The sequence below is a fragment of the Anolis carolinensis genome, chromosome 3, assembly GCF_035594765.1.
Source record: "Anolis carolinensis isolate JA03-04 chromosome 3, rAnoCar3.1.pri, whole genome shotgun sequence".
NCBI lineage: Eukaryota > Metazoa > Chordata > Lepidosauria > Squamata > Dactyloidae > Anolis > Anolis carolinensis.
This window is the reverse complement of record NC_085843.1, coordinates 253,695,356-253,720,059: the sequence shown is the minus strand read 5'-3', so window position 1 is coordinate 253,720,059 and position 24,704 is coordinate 253,695,356. Positions and strand designations below refer to the sequence as shown.

Genomic DNA, 24,704 nt, shown 5'->3' with positions numbered 1-24,704 from the left:
GAAGGGAGATATTCAATTCATTAGTGTACTCAGGCCATGTCTACAAAAGTGTTGCTAGTCTGAGTGTATCATTATCATCTTTTAGCCTGTTTTTTTTTTTACTTTTGTCTTTTAGCTTTTTAAAAATTATTTTGAATATTTTATGGCTTTAAATTGGATACATTGCTGTTGTTGTTTGCTACCCTGAGATGTATGGACAAAGGCTGGGATACCTATCTATCTATCTATCTATCTATCTATCTATCTATCTATCTATCTATCTCCCCCAGCATTTATTTATAGGAAATCAGAAATTATCCGCACTCCTGCTGTAGAATTTATTTTCATCAACATTCAGAAAATACAAATACATAATTGTTCCAGGCAATCTTACTGCTTTTCTTTTTTTTTTATAAATGATTTTTATTGAAATTTGATACAATCAATTGGGGACTAAAGGGAAAAAGTAGGGTAGATATGGGTAGGGAAGTAAGTGGGTGGGATGAAATGAGTTAAGGTGGGAAGGGGTTAGGGGGCTCTCATCGGGGGGTATAGAATGGGTGGAGGAGTTATCAGGAAGGAGCGGAAGGGAAAGGAACTGGGAAAAGTTGTCATAATTGTTCCAGGCAATCTTACTGCTTTTCAATACACTTTTGTCCATTTGTCGACAAGCTTTTGTATTAGCTAATTTTGACTTGCCCTCGTATAAAGTTTCTTTTCTGGAGTCCAGGAGGAAATGGATCACACACTAAAAGATGACAAAAGAAACTCTTCAAGTAATTAAGGACAGATGAGAAGTAAAAGCTAAAGGTGAAGGAAGAGGAGTTAGAACTCTGAATGCAACCACAGATTGTAACTGTAGAATACTTGTACAAGATCGTTTAACTGCAATTTTTTCAAATAGGTCTTCTCAAAAAGAAATTAAATCAGAAAACAAGTTTGTAGTTGATAAAACTCACATTATCTGAACAGTGATAAATTACTGAATTGATGACTCCTACTAAAACTGGATTGTATGTCTTTTTATATCATAAAATGCTACAATTCAGCAAATAAACTATCCTTCTAGGCTCAGCATTGAAACATTTACCATAGCAATATGTTCATAAGAATAATTTGTCAGAAATATTAAAAATTAACTAGGTATTTTTAATTACAAGAATGTAAGTCAAGCACTGAAAGGGTTAAATAAGCTAGCATCGCCCTGAGGAGAGTGAGTAGGCTGAAGTTAGAGTTAGTGAGCCAGAGCTAGTGTCCTCCTGAGGAATATGAGAATGCTTCAGTATGGAGAATGCCTAGTGTGAGGTAGGCCTTGTGTGTGAGAAAGTCTGGTGTGTAAAGCTTTATGTGTGAAGCTCCAGTGAGAAGCTGCTGTGTGTAAAGCTCCTGTGTAAGATTGATGTGAGAGGAAGCTCTGAGAGAGCAAAGCTAGAAGCTGTTTTATCTGCATGAGAAAGAAGCCCAGCGTTGAAGCAAAGAAGGAAGTATAAAGAACTTCATTTGTGTTATGGAAACCTTGTTTTTGTAAATAGTGCAACCATATTTTATTACAAAGAAAAGCCTCCTAAGCAAGATATAACATTGGTCTGTGCTTTTTTGTTCTTTTTTTCACTTTTGGCTACTGGTGCTAGGTCACACTGCTGCTAATAAGTTCCTCTGCTATACATTTGTGGGGAGGGCCTTTTGTTAATAAGCTCACTCACTTGCCCAACATAATTGCCAATTAAAGCTTGGTAATTCCTTTGTAAAATATAATCAGCACTTTTTTGAAATCCTAACTTTTTTTTCAGTTCACATGGAGATCACAAAGCAAATGTGGGATTGAACTTAAAGTTCAATAAAAAGAATGAAGAAGTCCCTGGTTATACCAAAAAAGTTGGAAATGAGTGGATGTATTCCTCTGCAGTGGAACAGCTTCTTGCTGAATATTTGGAAAGGTAAGGGCTAAAAGTAAATATTGCCATTGATGTACCTTATATTGTAACAGTTCATACTGTACAAGCTTGAGGTGGGCAACAATAACACACACAGTGGAAAGTGCTGCCTGCAGGCTGACATTATTATTATATTTTGCAACTGAAAAATATCAGTGGGTGATTTTTTTGGAATGTATGTAGAGAGATGACACATCTACTGTACTTACATGTATTTGTTTATTTGTTATCAGGGTTCCAGAACTTTTTAGTTACGTAGCTAAAAACGGTCAAGAAGATATATTCTATGAAGATGACATTTGGCCTGGAGAAGAAGAGAATGGGTAAGAAGATCACAACATTTGAAATAATGTTAGATAAATCCCACAAAATTCAAATCTGTATAAAGACCACTATTTTGGAATAGTACAATGTACTTTACAGTATTTGGGTTGCCCTAGCTGACCCAGAAAGATATATAACACTTGTTTTAAAGGAATTGCTCATTTTAAGCCCCTGGGAAGGACCAGTTTTAATACCCCTACCACATCCATTTCAATAATATTCTTTGCTGCCTACTGTTTATCTTCTAAATGTGAGAATCTTAGAACACGGTTTGGGCTATCAGATACCTGTTCTACAAAGTTTCTGGTGATTTTTATTGACATGAAATCATCTTTAACATAGTGCTGAGAAAGTTCAAGAAATCATTGCATGGCTGAAGGCTCATCCTGTTAGTACCCTGTCACGTTCTTCTTGTGATTTACACATTCTGGATGCTGCTATTGTTGAAAAGATTGAAGAAGAAATAGAAAAGTGCAAGGTACGTCTTTAAAAACTTAAGGGATAACTCACATAATTAAGATTGTAATTTTTTTCTGGATATTCCTATGATGTTCAGTGAACTGACACAATAGTTTCAGCTTCATTTTAGATTTTAACCTGCTTTAAATGTTATTACCAAGGAGTTTATCAGACTTACATGACAGTTTGACATATCTTTTACATAAGTTCTAACATAATACATCTGACGGTTCTTTGGGAAATGAAACACAGTATCTAGTACAGAATGTTGTACTTTATAACAAGGGTGGCTTTTTTAAAGTACTTGTTTTCAGATAGCAGCTCTACCTTGCAACCAATATAACAACACATTCCTTTATTATTGTAATATTTCCTGAGATTTGAAGGGCTCCAAAAAGAGATTTTGAAATTAATGTTGAATATATTGTGTTCTCCCAGAATTAGAGTGCATCCCATGAGCTAGCTAACATAACTCTTTGTCTTTTTAATACATTGCTGTCAAGAGTCAGACGCCAGTTAACAAACAAAACAGAGTTTATTCAGAAGATAAGCCAAAAGTAACATAAACACAGAAGGTATCCTTGAAACACTTTACTTATCAGTGTTTCAAGAGTAGTTTGGACAAAAATAACTCAAAAACAAGCCACGCTATTTTCCCACGCTGGCATTCAATAAAAACTAAAAGACGCTTCAATTCAGCTTTGGAGAACAAATTGAGTTGACTGCTAGAAAATATGCAAAATAAACGAAGGCTTGAAACCTTCCAGAAGCTGCAGAGTATAACTGAAAATGCAAAAGCCTCTTCTGGCTCCAAACCGTTTCTGAAAACAGACAGCCGGCTCTGCGGATTTAAAGGGACAGTTCCCAAAAGAAAAACAGCAAACTGGCTTGAAAACAAACAAACTAGAAGAGCAGTAAACTGCTTCCACGGTGCAGATAAAGCCGAGAGCTTCAAAGGGATGATGAATAGCCGTCGTCAGGAGAATCCAAGGTCAGGTCAGGAGGCAGCAGCAAATTCCGAAAGGCAAACCAGTAGTCAGAAGCCGGGAGTAGTCGTCAGTCAGAGGGCGAAGACAGAAGCCAGGTCAAATTCAATCCAAAGTCCGAAGAGGGTGCAGTCATCCAAACCAGGTCCACGATAAGACACAGAGAGCCAAGCCACGATATATCAGCAGATCCAAATCATAGTTCAAGTCCAGTCTTCACGGAAACACAGAGATCCCAATGGCGCCTCAGCAACACCTTGCCACACGCAAAGTGCAGTGGCCAAACATTCCCATTTTATTCCCCTTCCTCCTGGGTGACCAAACACTCACACCCAAACACCAGGTGTCCCAAATCTACTCAGAGTCCGAACTCCACACAGCTAGAGCTCGTGGATCCGGAGTACCTAGCAATTCGTCGGAGTCCCAATCATCCTGCCCACACTTAGCCCCATGGACACTTAAAGAACCATCCTCCCTTCTCCAAGCATCCCAAGTGGGATCTGCTCCTGCAGAAACCCCAGGTTCAGCAGTATCCATAGGCCCCAAATCCCCAGACATCTCCGGTGGCTGTGCCCATTCAGTGCCCACTTCCCCAGCCACCACCTGTTCCTCAGCATCCATTTCCCCAAACTCCCCATCAGAATCTTCCTCAGAAGATCCCCCATATAGCTCTCTAAGTCGCTTCCTGCGCAACTCCTCCAGTGAACCCTCATCACGAGGGTTTTTTCTTCCTCTTCGAATCCCATCACCATCAACCATAATCCCCGAAGGCGCAGTCACAACAATTGCTCAGGTCATGAATGTGTGAAAGTTAAAGAATATCTTTCCTTAATTAGACTCTATTGAATGTAATGAATATAAATTGCATTGTGTAGAGAGAAAGGGTGAGGATAGAGTTTTGAATGAGAAGGTATGTTCTAAACTTTTGTAAAACTAATAATCCAATAATATTTACCTATTCATTTTTGTATTCCTTATAGCAAAGAAAAAGTAATAAGAAAGTGCGTGTGACAGTGAAACCTCATTTGTTATACAGAGTAAGTTTTGCTTATTTATAAAATACCAAATATAGTTCTTAAATGAAAGTCTGAATAAATTATTCTTGTAAAAGAATTTCCTGCCATTCCTTAGAATAATCAACATTTAAGTTAAAGTCATTATTTGTATAGTCAAGCCTTTCTATCCATAATAATTAAAGATTGAGAATAACAAGTACTTCACTCCAGTTCATACTTAGGTTTCCCCCCCCAACTATACATATATTCTGAAATGGTTACATTAATTATAAGTATGGTGTAGGCAATCTGGTATTCATGGAGTAGCCCAGGTATGAGCAAACTCCGGCCCTCCAGGTGTTTTGGACTTCAACTCCCACAATTCCTAACAGCCAGTAGGCTCTTAGGAATTGTGGGAGTTGAAATCCAAAACACCTGGAGGATCAAAGTTTGCCCATGCCTGGTATAAGATCATGTTTGGCTTTGGTCACTTTGAGCCTTTCATCATTATCAATCTAGTCTCCATATTCTCTGTACTCATGAAACATGTAGGGTTGATATTTCTAGAAATAATAAATCACTGATGTTGTTTCAGTGTCTCACAGTTAAACATATATGAATACATCTATCCCTTAAATCTTATCCTAGTCTTTAGAACAACAGCATGGAATTATACCAGACCGCGATGCAGATTATCGTCTCTTTGACCGTGTTGTTAATGTGAGAGAGAACTTTTCAGTTCCCCTTGGACTTCGTGGGACCATTATAGGAATTAAAGGAGGTTATTACTTGTCTTTGACTTATAGTCTCTTTGTTTTTAAAATACTGTGCAAGTAGCTTAATATGACTGGAACACAAGAATGCTTTATTTTAAAAGTATTTCATCCAGTGTCATGAAGGATGAAATTAATTTGTGCAGCAGGGGTTTTTCAGTTCCTTTTTTTTCCACTGCATGTCATAAGGGCCTTCTGGAGAGTTGAAATAATTCTGAATAAGTATGAGCAGTTATGTATGAGTTTGTACATAGTGATGACTAAAATACAGCCTGCAGGGCCCATGTGATTCTCAGTGCTGCCCCATAGGATCCCTTCCAGTTCCTATTATCTCCCCTCTCCTAAAATGTCTGCCTGCAAAACAGCAAATCACAGCAGAACAAATCTTGGAGGAAAAGGATACATTTGCTCTTAAATTGTAGTACTCCCTGCCAGTATGTTTTAGGCCTTGAAACCATCTGGAATATCTCCTCAAAAGTCCAGAAAAGGCAAAAATGGCTCCTAAATTCTCAGAAACTTTCCTGCCCTACTGTGGAGAGACAGGAGAATTGTCCAAAATCAGGTACATTTTGTTAACATAAAATGTAAAGGTTGCATTCCACAATTGTCATTTTCTTCATGAACCTTGTGATCCAAATAGTTATTATCTTAAACCCATGTTTGCTTATCTTATATGAGTAGCAATGTTAATTTATTTTGTTTTGTCGAAGGCTTTCATGGCCGGGATCACAGGATTGTTGTATGTCTTTCGGGCTGTGTGGCCATGTTCCAGAAGTATTTTGTAGTGCTACTGGCATGTGCCAGTTCTTTTAGGCATCAGAGAATGACGTAGATAGAAAATAAACTATTTTATTCTGGCAAAAGCCATGGCCAATCCAGAAAAAAATGTCATCCCTATGAAGAGCTCCGCCACTAGTCATAGCTTTGCCTTTTAAAACATTTTCCAGCAAACTTCTCCGTTTGCTTCTGATGGCTCTTCAGGAATTTGCTTTGGACCTTTTTTTTTTCTCCTTTTGTCAGCTTGTTGTCTAGTCATGCAGGAGTAAAATCCCCTTTCAATACATTTGTTGAAGGGATCTAGGAATAGTCACATTGGGTATTGTGCATTCCTGTATTTTGAAAATTCTCTCCTAGAAAAAAGGTACTAAAGTTCCCGTGAAACTCCTGATAAGATCTACATCCAGACTTCATCCATTGACCTACTAGATTCTTGCCTACACTTCAGTTAAACCCATCAGCAGCTTAAGTGGTGGTGCATTTGACTTAGTGCTGTACCAAAGCAGGAGCATTCCAGGCCTCCGGATGCCCCTGGGATGAGTGTGCTGATGTCAGTGCTTATGGCAACTTAGCAGGAGCTCAGTCTCAAAAGGCTGCTGTTCCCTGACGTTTTTCTTATTCTTCAACCCATCACCCTCAGGAAACAAGTAGCTACTCTTGAAGTTTATTCAAGGATAGATGGTGAAACAAGGAATGATCTCCATTCAGAAGTATCTATGCATGTTTTTTGGTCCTGAGCAAGTAGTCCAACTCCCAGACCTGAGCTGTGCTTTTGGTTAATTCATTCTCCTGTAAGGTTCAAGAAATTATTTGTTCCAGATTTTTTCCCACTCCCTCTCATCCCAAATTTAAAAGATGTGCAGCAGGCACTATGAACAAGCCCCATGTACATCCAAAGATAGATAAATAGATAGATAGATGTGCTCCAATTGCATTCTATAAGGTGTGAACATAGAAGGAAATGATCCCAGCTGCTGTGTTGATCAGGAGGACCATTAGCTAGCAGTGGTGTCAAATTTGTGGCCCTCCAGGTGTTTTGGATTTCAGCTCTCAGAATTCCTGGCCATTGGGCAACCTGGCTAGGGCTTCTGCGAGTTGGGAGACCCAAACATCTAGGGGGCCACACGTTTGACACCTCTGAGCTAAATAATGTTTGAACTGCAGAATGTGGCAGCTCCTAAATGGCATTTCCAATCCCCTGTGTGTGGCTCTGACTGGCATAAATCCTGCAACTTAATATGTTAGTATTTGGATAAAGAAATGATATTTCTGTGATATCTTCATTTGTGTGAAATAGTGGTTGCTTATTGTCCATATTTCTTTTCCAGCCAGCAGAGAATCTGATGTACTGTATGAAGTCCTGTTTGATGAAGAGTTTCATGGCGGATTGACAATAAGGTTTGTTTGAGAGAGCTACATCATTTCCATCTTTTTTGTACATTTTTGTAGGACCTATAGAAAGTGTAAACATTGGATAAAAAATGTATTGTGAGCAAAGTTATTTACCATTCATAGTTCATTAATCTAGCTACTGCAACACTTTAAAATGATAAATTTTCATTTTATAGATTGGAAATAGAGGTCAAGAGTACCTTCAGTAGGTCAGCCAGTATTCTTCATGAAGATGGGTCTAAGTCAGGTTTCTTGGGTTAAAGTTATGTGTGCATTATTCTCAGGTTCATTTTCTAACATGTTCATGTTTTGCTATTTTGCATCACTGGCATAAATAAACTAACTTTCATCAGCTTTTCTTTCTTCCTGTAGGAGCTCACCTGCCAGAGGTTATCGCATGCCATCAAGTGCCTTAATTAACCTTTCTTATGGCAATCGGTCTGAAACAGGAAATCAGAAGCTAACTGCCATAGTCAAACCTCAGCCAGCTGTGAGTCCCTACAGCTCATATTCACCTGAATCATTTTCTGTATCTTCACAAAAAGCACATCTAGGAGGTCTGAATCATTCCCCTCGTTCCCTCTTTGTTCCAACTCGAGTAAGTTCATATTTAGCTATTCCTGAAATTATGTCACTGAAAATGAAGCTGTTGCTAAAAGTAGATCTCCATGGATGTTAAATACACTTTTTCATGGTAAAGTTTAGACAGGATGAATGCTAATCAACTAAACCACATTTGAGCAGATATGCATTAGAATGTCCCGATATAATTATGGGTGATGAAAGAGAGCATATTGTATATATAGCCAATAGATACTCTTCTCAATAATCCAATTTGATTCAATAAATAATAAATAAACCCTAGCCATGTTTATTTGGCATATTGTTATGTTGGCCAAAAAGGTTCTTAGCTGAGTAAGGAATAATTTAAAGACCAAGAAGAGTGTTGAGAAGTTATTCCATCTTGCTCTGTTATCTAGCAACTGAATGGAAGGCAGCACAACAGTCTCAAGGTTGAAAACCAGGGCGATTCTGGATCCCTCCAGAAAGGAGCATATTTAGGTGGCAATGAAAAATATAAAGTAAGTTGCATGTTGTTTATTTTCTTAGTGTATGGAAGTAGATCTGTATTGCATTTGGGTGAGAAAGAAGTTAGGAGTTTCCTACAGAAAAAAAAACCTTGGTGTGTCTACCTGTATTAAATTGTATTTATTGTTATTATTATAATTTACCTCATTTTTCTGTGCCTTAAAAAGAATAGCGAAAATAGAAAATTGCATGATAAAGTGAAAATGCAACACTGAGATATCTGTAAATATTATTATTACAAACAGAAAAGCATAAAAATCACAACCAGTAACAGTAAGCAAATGTAATACTGAACAAAATCACTTATCCATGTAATAATCAAGGTGGTCTTGATTTCCCCTATGTATAACTGCATATCTATGAAAGATATGAAAGTGCATCTTTCATATTTACTGCTAAGGCTATTATTATTATTATTATTATTATTATTATTATTATTATTATTATTATTATCTTTGTTTATACCCTGCCTTTCTCCCTGTGGGGACTCAAGGTGGCTACCAATGCTAGGGCTATTGTTGTGGTAAATACTTTCAGTCAATTTTATTGGTTAAATTAATGGTAAATATATACCCTGCTTTTCATTGATAGCCTCCCAGGGCAACCTAGCAAAAATCTATTCCAAAGCACATATCATTAAAAAAAGTTATTATTTTGTACCTAAGAGGTTTGTTGTATTGATTGGTCTTGCAGTGGTGACTTAGAACGTAAGGGTTATATCCAGAATATGCTTATATTCTAAGCATACTAATGCTTGGAATAGTTCCACTGAAATCAGTAAGAGTAAAGTTGACCATCACCAACTAAATGTACCAATTAATTTCCCAAGTTTCCTAGTAACTTCATAACCCGAAGAATGGAGTAGGGCCAGTTGAATTTTAAAATAAATCGATTAACCCCATATTGGGTCAATTAAAAATTTGTGGCTACTTCAAAATAGAAGCCAAATGTTCTATGATTGAGAAAATATTTCCCACTCAATTCTAAAAGCTAGAAATGACACAACAACAGTAACAACTAGTTCTAACCCAGCTACTACATGTAACCTTTGGATATTTGAAAAGGAAATAGAGATAGAGGATCTTGTGACTAATAGAGGTTCTTGGGTCTTTAAAAAGAGAGAGAAAGAATAGATAAAAATTCTAAGAGAAGAGTTTGGAATGTCTCGTCAAGTAGATCCTTTTTATGTGACAGTGAATTTAGTTATAGGCCATTGTGGTTCAAAAATAATGAAAGAATGAAAATAATGTGTACTAATACCCCTTGAAAAAGGGTCAGGGTGGAAAAGTTATTAAGCTATCTAAGTGGAAGTTACCTGGCTGGCACTGTGTTAATTCATTTCTGAACGCAGCCTGTTACTACATGAAGCTACAATCTCACTTTTTCTCATTTGGTGGAATTAATACAAAGCAAATTTTGCTTACATTAATCTGTTATTTTTTCCCAACAACCTCAGAATAAACAAGATGATGAATTTTGCAGCATTTGGCAAACTTTGCAGAGCTCTGGGAAGCCTCACCCTACTCAACAAAATAGGCACGAAAAGGTTAGTTTCCATTGGGAGGTGGATGTGAAGTGGAAGTGACACGGAATGTAAGATGTTGTGCTAAAATAAATCTCTTTTCCTAGGGTGGAATGTTACCTCAGTCTATAAAGCTAAATACCAGTGGCCAATGCAAACCAGGCTTTAATGAAAGTAGCTTCAGAGGCCACCAGAGAAAACAAGAATTGTTTAAGACATGTAAGTGTATTTATTCAAATATTTTGATATTCCTTTATTAGTTGGAAGGTTCAGTTTTAGAAAGTATTTAATTTTTGGAGATACATCCCACTGCTATCCCAAGTGATACTTGATGTAAACAGGTGAAATTGCTTATATAGCCCTAACATTACTAATTTTAAGAAACACCTGCCATATTCCCTTTTTGCTCATGTAGTCAGATTGACTTCATGGCTCAACCAAAAAAAAATCCTTGGTGTCTTGGTTGTTAGGCCTGTATGGTTACATGGAGCACTGATTCAGAAAATTCAGGGAAACTGATGCCATTTTTGAAATCAGCAAATCAAATACAGTAGAGTTCCGGTTATTCGACATAAATGGGTGGGCCGAATGTCGAATAACTGGATCTGACAGATAATAGGGAGGCCCTATTATCCAGCAAGCTGGTTGAAGGAAGTGTCCCATGCACGTTGCTAGGTAGATAGCAAGCTACCTAGCAACGTGCAGGAGCGCTCTTCTCCGCCTCTTGGGAGGCGCCCGTGTGCGTTGCTAGGTAGATAACTAGCTACCTAACAACACTCAGCGGTGCTTCCTCCGCCCCTTGGGAAGTGCCCGTGCGCCTTGCTAGGTAGCTTGCTATCTACCTAGCAACGCGCATGGGCGCTTCTCTGCTTGCCGCCCTGCCTCTTGGGAGGTGCCTGTGTGCGTTGCTAGGTAGATAGCAAGCTAGCTAGCAACGTGCATGAGCGCCTCCCAAGGGGCCTGGGACGTCGGATAATACGGAGTGTCGGTTAACCGGAAGTTGGTTAACCGGAACTCTACTGTATATCCAGAAAGAGATCTAGCATTTGAGTCATCAAAATGTATGTTGGCCAGTGCTATTTTTAACTCATCCTGCTTTCTGTGTTTATTGTAGCATTTGTATTCTGACCACTCCCTAGCTCTTCTTGCTCAGAAGTCGCACCTTAGAGCTGGAGTCCTCTGCTATACCTTTGCACCTAGATTTCTTCCTTGTACGTATGTATTTACGTACTTCATTGGTGTGCCACCTTTTCCCCAGAAAGGGACCCAAAGTGGCTTCGAGCAATAGTTAGCTAAAATCATTTACAAAATAACCCTGAAAAAACAATAAAAATCACATTGACATCATTTGACAAACAAAGAGAAATTAAACAATCCCAATACTGCCCCCTCCTCCCTCCATTATGCATTAAAGGTTATTTTAATTATTTGCCTGCCAGAAAAAGGAAAGCAGGGAGGAGACCAGCCTAGCTTTTCTTTACTTTGTTTTATATCCCGCCCTCTCTCCTTCATTGAGGGACGCAGAGTGGCTAATAATCAACAACAATTCAATGCCATTCAAACATAAGGCAATATCAACTCGAAATACATAATGATCACATATACAAAAATTAAAACAACAATACATTGTAAAACAATATTAAAACTGACAGTATTAAAAACCAGCTCCATGGCTTTCAAGAAAGTGGAAGTAAATACTCAAAAGTCTGTCTCTCGTTTCCTTACCAAATCTGTGATGGTGCTTTTACCAAGAGAAAGCCTTCCCCCAAAGATTCCCAATCAATTCAACTATTTTCAAAGCAAGTACTGCTCAATTAAACAGGAAATAACACTTTCAAACCAGGAACAGAATTTTCTTCAGATTTTGTTACATAGTGCTATACGATTGCTTTAGCAGTCTTTTTAACTCTGGTACAATGAATGATATCATGAATTTTGTATTTGTAGCCAAAGAAGAATCTAAAGATCCAAGAAATGAAGGTCAAACCCATAAAATATCAAATAAACAGGTAACTGTAACTGTATGCAAACTCTGATAAATATAGCCCTGTTAATTTCTATCCTGGATCACTTTGTTACTTTTCTGTTAATGGAAGAATGTATTTATTCAAAGCCTTTTGAATACATAATTCTAGTGGTTAGTTTGTTTCTCAGAACCATTTCTTAAATGACTCACAGTGATGTTTCCAGTTCTCATAAATCTTGAAACAAGATGGATCAGTCTCCTTTCTCCAGTTTCATGCCCTGTAGCATTACATTTTTGACAGCAATTTGATAATATGTCATACAGTAAGAAACGATACGAAGAAAACAAAATGACAACAATAGAACTTTGACATAAGAAACCATTTAGCTGTTTTTAAAGTACATCCTTGGATTTGGGATATGGTTTAGATAGGTAGATGGCTTTAAAGATCCCAGCTAGAATGACAGAATGAATGTTTCTGTAATAGGTATACAGTATATTAAAAATTGCAGCTTCGGGGATATGACCTATGTAAATACCTGAAATAGGAGTTGTATAGATCCGGCTAATGAAAATGAACCAAGTGGTGCAGTCCATTGAGGATTGAACTACAACACTGGGGAGATCAGGGTTCGAATCCCCACTTTACTATGGAAACCCACTAGGCCAGTGGTTCTCAACCTGTGAGTCCCCAGGTGTTTTGGCCTGCAACTCCCAGAAATCTCAGCCAGTTTACCAGCTGTTAGGATTTCTGGGAGTTGAAGGTCAAAACATCTGGGGACCCACAGGTTGAGAACCATTGAACTAGGTGATCTTGAGCAAATCACAGTCTTTCAGCCTTAGAATCAACTCCTCTGTGGAATAATCTTGCCAAGAAAACCTTATGAAAACTATTTGAAAGCAGATAACAAAATGGTTTTAAAGTTGGTTCTTCACTTAGCATCTGGTTTATGACTACTTATAATAGTCGTAGCATTAAAACTAACTTGTCATACCTCTCCCCCAACATAATAGAATCAGATTTTAAAAGTCTGTTTGCTTTTTTCTGAATTACATTTAATCTAACCTCATCTGTTTCAGAATGTTGCAGGTGCTAACAAGTATGTGAAGCTTTTGAAGAGGAATGAAAGTACAAATATCCCAGTAGAACAAAAGTTGGATGTTGGTGGTCCCAGTAAAACAGAGAAGGTAGGACACAGCTAACTAAACATTAGCTTGTCCTTCAGGATATTTGGGGGAGGAGGACACAATGCAGTAGGAGTATTACATATTAATCACTGAAAGATTTTGTTTAGTTGCACCTAACTCTGAATTTAACATTTTGTTTATGAGCATAATGTGATGCTTTTGAAAAGGAGTTGGGAAATGTTGTAATGATTGATGACAGGATCTTTTATACAGTTCTAAATGTGATTATGAACCTTCTTCCATGTTTTTCTTCCATGTTTGGCATTAGAATGTCAAAGAAACTTTTAACTGCAAGGCCATGCTGCATTCAATTCCATGATGGGAAAAAGGCAGGATATAAATCAAATACATTAGCAAGTAAATAAATGAATATATTATTGGACATTATATACACACAGACTACACTTTTGTAAATAGGGTTATCTTTGATACTGGCATGGAGAAAGCTGTGCTGATTATGTGCGCACAGTAGAACACATGTAAACCACGTTCAATGTCTTTCCAACAAAGTCAATATTTTGAAGAATTCTCTTGGAGAAAACTGTACTAAAACTGTGATTGGGGAAAACTTTATAAGTAATATGAGCCATATTACTTATGAGTGAATGGATCTTAAGGCCAATCCTCAGTGAATGAGTATCAAGACCACCAGTTCAGTTCTGTTAATTTTTGGTGAAATTTGGTCATATCTTTTCTTGATTGTGTACTTCTGATTAGTATCTTTCATTATGTATTCCTTAGAATGGATCTGAACTTGAAGACATCTTGGCATCTTTGAAAATATTCAAAGAAAAGGAAGTAAAATCATCTTACTCTGAGGAGCCAACAAATGAAGAGCACTTGTCTCCACAGTCTTTTGCTATGGTTTGTATATGATGCTGTATTATTTACATAATTAAGAGTTAGTTTCCTTGGTTTATTTTTAAACTGAAGATAAACATCATGCATAGATAGATTAGAATGATAATGCTCTCAATTTTACAGTGTCTGTAGCTCTTTACTTTCAATTTCTTTTGAAGAAAGGGACACAAATGCTCAAAGAAATTTTGAAGATAGATGCTTCTGATACAACTGAAGGGAAGACTGCAATGAAAGAAGTTTCTGCTGCTCCTAGTAGACAAGATTCTTACGGATCTGCCTCGCAACATAGGCATCCAAAAAAGATGGGTAGGTTCAAACATATTTTTCTATAATTAAAATATTGGAATTACCTGATGTACATACTTAAAAGTAATGTTAACTTTATTATGTAATGTTGTTCATACACTGTTGGTCTTCTTCATTGACAGCCGCTTTCATGAGCAAATCGCCCAGCACAGGAGGGTTTCCAAACACTCAAGGCATGGAAACTGGAGGCCACCCTCCTCTTGGACCACCGAACCCATTGTCCACGCCAGTATCTGAGCTGTCTCGCCTTTGTTCTCTTTTTGGAATGCTGCCCCCAGAGTTTTCATTCCTTAGAACCCCACAGGTAAGCTCAGTTGTAAATTATAGGCTCTGCTGAAAAGTGAAGTGCCAGGACCTGCCATCCAGGGCCTACATGCTGCGCCTACGAGCATCGAGCTCTTGGCACTCGACTGTAGGCCCTACGAGTTGGGCCTAAGAGTGGTGAGCTCTCGACGCTTGGCTATAGGCCCTGCCAGCCAGAGGCTATGGCCAAGCGCCAAATATCAGCCGACTAAAGGGCTACCGTTCCCCCTTTTTTTCCGTTTCACAAGAAGCTGTGAAATGGAAAAAGGGGAACGGTAGCCCTTTGGTCGGCTGATATTTAGCGCTTGGCCGTAGCCCCTGGCTGGCAGGGGCCTACAGCCAAGCGCCAGGAGCTCGCCACTCTTAGGACCGGCTTACAGGGCCTACAGTCAAGCGCCAAGGGTTTGATGCTCGTAGGCCCTGCATGTAGGCCCTGGAGGGGGTTGTACCATTTTGTGCCATCCAAATAGATGGAACAGTACAAAACCACAGAAGAAACAGATGAAACAGGATTGAGGCCCATCTCTACTTATTAAGTCTGCATGGAACTAGGATAGACACTTCTAATAGAAGAGATCCTATCTCACACAAAAACGTGGCCATAGTTCCGTTCTAAAAGGCTGGAGAAGTCTCTTGAGTAGATCTATGATGTGTACATGAAACATAACCAGGGAGCAGGAAAAATGGGGAGTCCCACTACATGAATAATAGTCAATTTTCTCATGACATTAGGTGTAGCCTTTCATATGTAATTTGGTAAACTGCTATTCCTTGAGAAATCTTTGGTAAGAAACAAAGAGATTACTAATGTGTGTGTTTTAAGTATTTTTCTATAGCAATTTGTATAAAAACAGTGTCAACATCAACTTGTTTATATTCCATAGACAATGACAGTTTGTCAAGTAAAATTGTCAAACGGCTTATTAGTACATGGACCTCAGTGCCATTCTGAAAACGAAGCCAAGGAGAATGCTGCATTGTTTGCTTTACAACAGTTGGTGAGTTCAGTCGTCACAGTGCTTTACCAAACCTGGGAATGTCTTTCTTCCTTCATTAGGCGCTTATAATAATAACTTATCAGCAAAATCCTTCTTTTATGCAGAGCACTGTTGGGATGAACTATCCACTGCCACCAGCAGCACATGTATTTCCGAATTATGCACCTGTTGGAGCTCTTGTGCCACCTGGATCTATTCCTCCAGTCTTCACCCAGCACAGTGGTAGATCTTTCATTTTAACTTAGTGTTTATGTGCATTTGGGGAGGGGGGAGCTGCGGTCCCTAGTCCTGTTTGCAGACCTCAGTCTAAAAGCGCTCAATTTGAATCAGTCTGTCCAAAGTTAGATAGCATCTGACTGTACTTGGAGAGAAGAAGAAAAAAGGGGGCTGGCACAGACACATTGCAAGGAAGTGACAGAAAGGGCATGTTTTTCCCAGCAAGAAATATCTAAGAACATGTGGATCTCAACCTAAAGAAGAGTCCTGGTCCCTCTTGTAAATTATAAGAGCATCCATATGTCTCTAATGTTAAATTCACAGCCTCAGGTGTGGTGGAGGCTCCTTATCTGGAGGCTTTTAAACAGAGGCTGGATGGCCATCTGTTGGGGGTGCTTTGATTGTGCTCTTTTTGCATAGCAGAATGGAGTTGAACTAGATGGTCCTTGGGGTCTCTTCCAACTCTTCTGTGATTCTATGAAGACTGCACTGTGCAATCACATTGAAACAAAATGTGTGTATTTTGTGGCAAAGATCAAGTCAGATTCCTCCAGAGCTGAATCTGAGAGGGTGGGTGAAGAGAGCTACTTTGTCAAGTTAGTATCATAATCTAAAACAAGCAAATTGTTTTCACAGCTAATATGTTCCCTTCACCAGCTCATGCATTTGGCTCCATGCCATGGGGAACTCCACTGCCCGTTCATGGCAAACCTTATTATGCCAGTCCGTATCCTGGAAACATGCCTTTAATGACTGGTATAGCAATTGAAACACACAACCAGTTTATACCTTTGCAGGTAAGTTTCGCGATGCCCACACCCCGCTATATACAAAATTTTCCACACTTCTCACATGTTAGAAAGGTAAATGTAATTCTTTTTTAAAAGGTAACTAAAAAAAGGGCTGCAAACAAGATGAACTCTGAATCCAAGGAGTTCCCAGTTTCTCCTCAAGACCCACAGTTAAAGAATGAGCATCTAGTATCTGACACCACAAAACTGCATCTCCAGGATGGTTTTTCAGATTCTTTAAGATCTCCGACGCAAACTGCTCTGTCAGGGATGTCATTTCAAGAGAAAATTGCTTCTTCAAACACAGTTGCATCTCGTAAAAAATCAACACCAAATGTTTCTACCAAGAGAAAGCCAAGAAAATTAGCTGTGAATTTTGGTGTACCCAAACCTTCAGAATAAGCATGGTATCCTGGTGACTTTATTTTTTCATTATGTTGAAAGACAATATTAAAAATTTAAGCATAATGAGGCAAAACATGTTTTGAATTGTGAATATCTCCTTTTACTTTTAATTATTTTCAATAAGTATTTATGTCCATTGAACAGAGTGGTTTAACCTGTTTAATATCCATGAAATATTGAGTTAAAGAAATTATTCTTCTCTATTGTGCCTGTCTCGGACAAGTGGTTTTATGGATCTGCCCCAGGAGATGAGCAATAATATTAAGATGGCAGTTCTAATTGATAATTGCTTGGTTTAAATGGAGAATTTGAAAGCATGATTGTTGATGTTTTGTCTCCCTGTTAGTGTTGCTATAACTTCTTTAAGTGGTTTATTTATGGCACCTAACATTTTATCTCTATTTTTCAGATCCTTCTGATCAATTACAGTATGATTAGATTTTCACTGTTGTGACACTGACAGCTTTGTTTTTGTGTAAAATTTGTTTCTAGGAATTATGCCAAAGCAGCTTAAGGACTGGGAAATTGTCTGACTAAAATTATTGTAATAAACTGTCTTTAACAAACTGGCACCATTAACAAGCAACTGATGAGGAAACCAGAGTAGATATCCTTCAGGAATGTGCAAGTATGTCCCATGCTTTTTGGAAGAAGTAATGTGAATGAATGACTTCGATACCTTTTACTGTAGTTCTGGTCTTATCCCAATAACCAAAATGAACACATCCCTCTTGAGGATCTTTTAGTACATTTTTAATCTCTAAAAGCATATACAGTATTATTTGACCTGGTATGTAAAAAGCATGAATACTGAATAGTTTGCTTTAATTAATAATAAGTAACCTTGTCAATTAAGTTTCTATGTAAGTTTTACATTATTAGTTTGGAAGATGCTGCAGCACAGTTTCATACTAAATAAAAAACCCTGTCCTGTTTGAGTGTTTAACCTTCAGCTCAAATATGTGACATATTTAGAAACTGAAATAATGCTATTCTATTACCAGCATTAAAAATGTCACAATTGTATTTTTTCACCCACAACGATCTTGGTGTGTCGGTTGTCAGCGCCTCACACATTGCTTTTTCTAAATTAACGTCCATGTAAGAAAATAATGTCTGGAGAGTACCATCCTGAGTCTCGGTGTATGCATCACAAAGTTTTCTAAATTTAAGTTTGTGAATGTAAGAACGTATGTATACACCCAGGCGTTATTACCACTCTTCAAGTATGGTCCTTTCCCCACATTTAAATTGATGTTCATGTGCAAGCAGTAGAATATTCCTTACTTTAAGGAGATTGCCACCTTGTGAGGTAGAAAATGAGCATATGTCACAAAATCATAGGCACAGTCCATCAGTAAGAAATGTTTTCCTCAGTACAGAGATCAGTGGGTTTTAAAAGGTAGTTTAACTTGAGGCACAGTCAAATGTAATTCCACTTATAGGGTCTGATAATGTAGTTTCATTTCTGTGTCACCAGTTAAGTTCTCTAGTACTTTCATCTCTAGGCTATCCATGTGGTTACAGATTTTTATGAAACTCATTAAATGTGCCAATGTATCTACATACATTACTAAATATTTTACTGCTGTCCCTCCACATTTGCAGTTTAGACATTTGGGGATTTCATTATTAATAGATTTCATATGTTGTCTCTAGTCATCTCTGGGTCTGCTCTGTTTAATCCACTCTTAATCCAGATACTAGCATTTACTTTTCCAATTTCACAAGGTTTACATTGATTTCTGTATACTAGAACTAATCCTATGGATAGAATTGTGAAAAAGCTGTTTTTTTCAATCAGAACCAGCAGAACTATCAGTTTATATGGTTATTTTATACATAGGGATTTGTGATCTCAGTAAAACTGCCAGTCAAGTTTTCATCAGCTTGGTTCTCATCCCTATGATGTATTGTATCTCTTTCACTGTGTCTTGCTTTAATTTGTTAATTTGAAGGATCAGATTGGCATTCATTTCCTGTATCCTAGGTGCCCAGTTTCTAAACGTGTATTTTCTGAGATATAAACAATTGGTTTAACACATTTTATTCATAATTTCATTCTGTTTTTTATATAAAAATAATATGGCTCATTTCTCTCAAAAATGTATTTTGTAAATGCTGGATTTTTTCACTAAGACCTTGTATAGAATAGTATTTTATTATGATCTGAAAGGGAAGACTTTTATGTGCACATTTTATAGTTTCTTTAAAAATGAAAAAGAACTTTTGTCTATCTGCCAAAAGAAATATTTAAACCTGGCATGAATAGACTACATCGTTGTGTATATTGTTGAGCATTTCAGAATTCTAGAATTAGTTGTGCAAAAGTATTTTAAATTTGAATGTAAAATAAACCAGAAAAAAATCCTATCTGGAGAGCTTTAATACAATAATTTTATAAAGACTTGCCCATGTCTGCTTGCATTAAAAATGTATACAAACATTTTGTGTCCAACAAACTTGTGTTTTCATTGCTAGTGGACTTGTCTTGTGGGTTTTTTTTAATTGTTACTTTTCTTTTTAAAAATTACAATGTTATGATAGGACTTGTTATTGTGTATTTCCAAATAGTTTCTCACTCATGGTGGCCCTAAAGCAAACCAATCATGGGGCTTTTCTTGGCAAGATTTTGATCAAATGAAGTTTGCCTTTCCCACAGTTTAATGCTCAAACCATGATATACTGCTGGCTCTCTGTGTCTTATTTAAGCACATTTACATAATCCAAAGATCTGAAGCAGACACCCCCATTATCTGTGGGGGAGCTAGACTTGAATTGGAACCCCAGTTTTGTAAAAAGGTGACAGGTCACAAGGCCTCTTCATTTCCAACACTTTGCCACCATCGCTCAAGTGTAACAAGATGGAAGAAGTGGCTGCAATCATCAATGTGTACAACTGGTACTTTCTGCCGCATACAAAAATTATTTTTTAGAAGTTAGACTACTCAGCTGTAAGAGATTCAACTCTGCAGTCCATGCAAGATGCAAACTAATATAGGAGCTGTGATATACTGGGAAATGTGTTGTCAAAGGTTTGCATGGTCGGAATCACAGGAGAGAATGCTTCTGAAACTTGGCCATACAGCCCGGAAAACTCACAGCAACCCATACTGGGAAACATCTCATCCAGCAGTTAGATTTGCCAAAATGTAAGTCTTTGCACTGATTATTGGGAAATTGCTATTTGAAAAACTCTCTGTATGAAATACAATAGGAACATTTCCTCCTGTTTCTTTTCATTTCCCACCTACTAAAATTATTTTTAAAAACAGCATAGATAGATGATAATAAAAATAATCTTTATATTCTGCTCTATCTCTCCGGGGGGACTCAAAGCGGATTACAGGTACATATATGGCAAACATTCAATGCCATTATACAATTGACAAAGACACACAGTACAACAGAGGCAAGGCTTCCCTCTTTTCCTCTCTGGCATCCAGCTGTGCTCGACTCGGCCATGGGGAGGTGCTGTTTCATTTTCCACGCCAAGGAGCATGTCATCCATGGACGCCGCCTTAGTTGGATTTTGCTTCATCGTTTTTCAGGGCACCTTTTACCTCCCTGCCAAAGCAGTACCTATTTATTTACTTATATTGTTTCTGAACTGCTAGGTAAACAGAAGTTAGGCGTCTCGAGCTCACCCCGACCTGGGCTTGAACTGCCAACCTTCCGGTCAGCAGGATCTTCTATAGCTGGCGGTTTAACCTGCTATGCTAGCCTAGCTCAGTTGACTCTGTTAACCGGAACTCAAGCAACCAACAAAAAAAGAAGAAATAATACTGTAAATGAAAATTACGATAAAAATATTTTTTCATAATATAGTAAAACTGTGTGGCATTAAGTTTGTCTTTATTTGTTTTTAATATTAATATCAAGTCAATACAGAATTTATGGTATGGTATAGTATAGGCTATAACAAATATTGAAACATTTTCTGTTCCTTGTCTTAAACTGTTATTTTTGTTTAATTGTGTGGTACTTACTTTGAAAGTAGTTGTTATACTCCAGAAACTTTGTGTTTGTGGCTGCCAAAAACTACGTTTGAGACTGATATTCATTGAAAAACTATAGCAAAATGTGCTATAGGATGTCCTGCAAAAACATTTTAGCAGTTTAAAAAACCTTTTCTATGTTTTTATGATAGAACCAATTGGGAAATGACATATATAACCGAGGAAAAAAAATCGTGTTACATAGTGTTATTTACAAGGACAAAGCAGACACAAGCAGTAATAGCGAGGAAATAGGCAGCCCCTGGCTTTCAGAATAATCTTATACATACGTTCACACATACATGTGCTCTCAGTGGTAACAAACTTAATCCTACAGTATAGATGCCCCTGCTGAGGCCTTGCATGCATAGCACAGACCAGTCATGAGATTTATTTTCCCAAAGTGTTCATCACGACACTGTCGAATTCATAGTTTGGACAATGTCAGTCCAGGTTGACGTGACAAGAGTGCTTACTGTGTTGTCGAAGGCTTTCATGGCCGGGATCACAGGGTTGTTGTATGTCTTTTGGGCTGTGTGGCCATGTTCCAGAAGTATTCTCTCCTGACGTTTCGCCCACATCTATGGCAGGCATCCTCAGAGTGGCAACTACCCGCTTCGGCTGATATGCCAGCTGTGTGGCAACTACCGCTTCGGCTGATATGCCAGCTGTGCCCCTTCCTAGATTTGGAGGACCTGAAGATGGTAGTGCACGTGCTGGTAACCTCAAGGTTGGATTTCTGCAATGCACTCTACAATGGGCTACCCTTGTACCAAGTTCAGAAACTCCAGCTGGTTCAAAATACAGCAGCTGGCCTGGTTAAGGTAACATCTAGAAGTTACACCGATCCTAAAGTCACTCCACTGGCTGTCAATTAGTTTCCAGGCATAGTACAAGGTGTTGGTTTTTACTTTTAAAGTCCTACATGGTTTGAGTTAGGTTACATAAAGGATCACCTCCTGTACAATCCGCCCCGAGCACTTAGGTCCTCTGGGGGCAGTTACTCCAACTAGCCAAAACCTGACTGGCAACCACCACCCTAAGGACCTTTTCATCGGTCGCTCCATGACCTGCAGTTGAGCTCCGACAGTTTGAGCAGACATCAGAACTTGAGATATAAGTGAAGACCTATCTCTTCCAGCAGGCTTATCCAGACAGTTTTAATTATGGATTTTAAACTTCCGCTGTATGCCTCATTTTTTTGTGTATTTTAATACAGTAGTCTCGCTCATTCAACATAAACGGGCCAGCAGAACGTTGGATAAGCAAAAATGTTGGATAATGAGGGATTAAGAAAAAGCCTATTAAACGTCAAATTACGTTATGATTTTACAAAGTATGCACCAAAACATGATGTTTTACAACAAACTAACAGAAAAAGCAGTTCAATACGTGATAACGTTATGTAGTCATTACTGTATTTACGAATTTAGCACCAAAACATCGCAATGTATTGAAAAAGTTGGTTGCAAAAACATTACTATAAGGCAAACTGTGTTGGATAACACCAAAGGTTTGATAAGCGAGACTCTATGTATTTTATGGAAGTATGTATTAATATATGTATTTTTACGGAGTGTTTTAAAATTATTATGTGTTTGTTTATGTTTTAATAATGCTGTAACCCGCCTTGAGCCGTGAGGAGAGGCGGGCAAGAAATACAGCCACTATTAATAACAATAATAGTAATACAGTAGTCTCACTTATCCAACATTCGCTTATCCAACGTTCTGGATTATCCAACGCAGTCGGCCTTTTAGTAGTCAATGTTTTTGTAATCAGTCTTTTCAATACATTGGTGCTAAATTCGTAAACACAGTAATTATTACATAACATTGTTGTGTATTGAACTGCTTTTTCTGTCAAATTTGTTGTGAAACATGTTTTGGTGCTTAATTTGTAAAATCATAATGTAATTTGATGTTTAATATGCTTTTCCTTAATCCCTCCTTATTGTCCAACATATTCGCTTATCCAACTGCCCGTTCTGCTGCCCGTTTATGTTGGATAAGTGAGACATCTTTAAGTGGGTTTCCTTTTAATTCTGAGATACGGCAGAATAATAATAATAAGGCAGGTTGCTGTGAGTTTTCTGGGCTGTATGGCCATGTTCCAGAAGCATTCTCTCCTGAAGTTTCGCCCACATCTATGGCAGGCATCCTCAGAGGTTGTGAAGTCTCAGGGTTGTTGTATGTTTTCCGGGCTGTATGGCCATGTCCCAGAAGCATTCTCTCCTGACGTTTCGCCCACATCTATGGCAGGCATCCTCAGAGGTACAACAACCCTGTGATCCCGGCCATGAAAGCCTTCGACAACACGTTGTGAGGTCTATTAGGAGACTAGGAAAGTGAGGCCCAGGGTGGGAGAAAGAACTCTTTGTCTGTTGGAGGCAGTAAATAAATAACAAAGATCTGAAAAACGGGGGAATTCCAGGCATGAAACAATCAGGGCCAGCTTTTTTTTTCCTTGTCAGGAGCAACCTGAGTTGCTTCTGGAGTGAGAGAATTGGCCGTCTGCAAGGACGTTGCCCAGGGGACGCCCGGATGTTTTTGATGTTTTTCCATCCTTGTGAGAGGCTTCTCTCATGTCCCCGCATGGTGCTGGAGCTAATAGAGGGAGTTCATCCGCGCTCTCCCCGGGTGGGATTCGAACCTGGCAGCCTTCAGGTCAGCAACCCAACCTTCAAGTCACAAGGCTTTTATCCCCTAGGCCACCGGAGGCTCCATCAGGGCCAGCTAACACCTCCCAACAACGGATTTCCCCAGGCATTGAAGCTGCAAGGCTTTTCAATGCTAATTGCAACAGTCACACTGGCCTCCAACAGACAAGAGTTCTTTCTCCCACCCTAGACCTTCCGGGAGGCTGTTAGGAATGGTGGGAGTTGAAGTCCAGAACACTTGGAGGGCCCAAGTTGGCCTATGCCTGCTCCATAGCATTGCAAGCGGTGTAGCGGCGCGGGCTCCTCCTCCACCTCCTCCTTCTCCTCAGCTCAGCCTACCTTCCGGGGCCCGCCCTTCGTGGAGGCTCAGCCTGCCTGCCTTCCTTTCCTGGGCCCTTTCCTTCGCCTCCATGGAGGGGGCGGCGGGGCCCGGCGGGGCCTCTTCTCCCTCTCCTTCCCCGGCGGGGCTCGTCCTGGGCGTCGACGTGGGCAGCACCGTCCTCCGCTGCCATGTCTACGACGCCGCGGCCGCGCTCAAGGGGTCCAGCGCCAAGCCGGTGGGTGAGCCTCCTCCACACACACTCCAGAGTCATCGCAGCCGGACTCAGTGCTTATGGGATCCTGGGAGAGCCAGGTAGTGGTTAGGAAACTACACCACTACAACTCTCGCGATTCCATAGCTGGCTTGGGCCAACTTGGGCCCTCCCTCAGGTGTTTTGGACTCCAACTCCCACAATTCCTAACAGCCGTTAGGCTGTTAGGAATTGTGGGAGTTGGAGTCCA

General features: G+C 38.9%; 2 protein-coding genes and 1 long non-coding RNA gene across 6 annotated transcripts in view; 2 read left to right on the top strand and 1 right to left on the bottom strand.

Annotated features, from left to right (window-relative positions):
• xrn1 (5'-3' exoribonuclease 1) overlaps positions 1 to 19,710 on the top strand; it is a 56,796-nt gene extending 37,086 nt beyond the window's left edge. The window contains exons 25-43 of one of the 3 annotated variants that reach the window (XM_062976632.1): positions 1,770 to 1,916; positions 2,147 to 2,236; positions 2,580 to 2,715; positions 4,663 to 4,719; positions 5,326 to 5,458; positions 7,556 to 7,625; positions 7,992 to 8,217; positions 8,600 to 8,701; positions 10,165 to 10,254; positions 10,338 to 10,449; positions 12,178 to 12,239; positions 13,277 to 13,384; positions 14,126 to 14,248; positions 14,404 to 14,551; positions 14,674 to 14,855; positions 15,739 to 15,852; positions 15,957 to 16,074; positions 16,705 to 16,865; positions 17,757 to 19,710. In XM_062976632.1, coding sequence (XP_062832702.1) covers positions 1,770 to 1,916; positions 2,147 to 2,236; positions 2,580 to 2,715; positions 4,663 to 4,719; positions 5,326 to 5,458; positions 7,556 to 7,625; positions 7,992 to 8,217; positions 8,600 to 8,701; positions 10,165 to 10,254; positions 10,338 to 10,449; positions 12,178 to 12,239; positions 13,277 to 13,384; positions 14,126 to 14,248; positions 14,404 to 14,551; positions 14,674 to 14,855; positions 15,739 to 15,852; positions 15,957 to 16,074; positions 16,705 to 16,865; positions 17,757 to 17,801 — 2,224 coding nt within the window. In that variant the 3' untranslated portion in view covers positions 17,802 to 19,710. Of the gene's footprint in view, positions 1 to 1,769; positions 1,917 to 2,146; positions 2,237 to 2,579; positions 2,716 to 4,662; positions 4,720 to 5,325; positions 5,459 to 7,555; positions 7,626 to 7,991; positions 8,218 to 8,599; positions 8,702 to 10,164; positions 10,255 to 10,337; positions 10,450 to 12,177; positions 12,240 to 13,276; positions 13,385 to 14,125; positions 14,249 to 14,403; positions 14,552 to 14,673; positions 14,856 to 15,738; positions 15,853 to 15,956; positions 16,075 to 16,704; positions 16,866 to 16,955 lie in introns of all 3 variants that reach the window. The other 2 variants (XM_008106210.3, XM_008106208.3) reach the window with 2 other exon arrangements.
• Positions 304 to 24,398, bottom strand: LOC134297853 (uncharacterized). The gene is made up of 3 exons (XR_010004730.1): positions 24,261 to 24,398; positions 2,123 to 2,217; positions 304 to 727 (listed from the first exon to the last, which is right to left on the bottom strand). It is a non-coding gene; the product is annotated as an uncharacterized LOC134297853 (long non-coding RNA).
• Positions 24,119 to 24,704, top strand: part of gk5 (glycerol kinase 5) — a 35,094-nt gene continuing 34,508 nt past the window's right edge. For both annotated transcript variants that reach the window (XM_062976634.1, XM_062976633.1), the window contains exon 1: positions 24,119 to 24,478. In XM_062976634.1, coding sequence (XP_062832704.1) covers positions 24,134 to 24,478 — 345 coding nt within the window. In that variant the 5' untranslated portion in view covers positions 24,119 to 24,133. The remainder of the gene's footprint in view (positions 24,479 to 24,704) is intronic.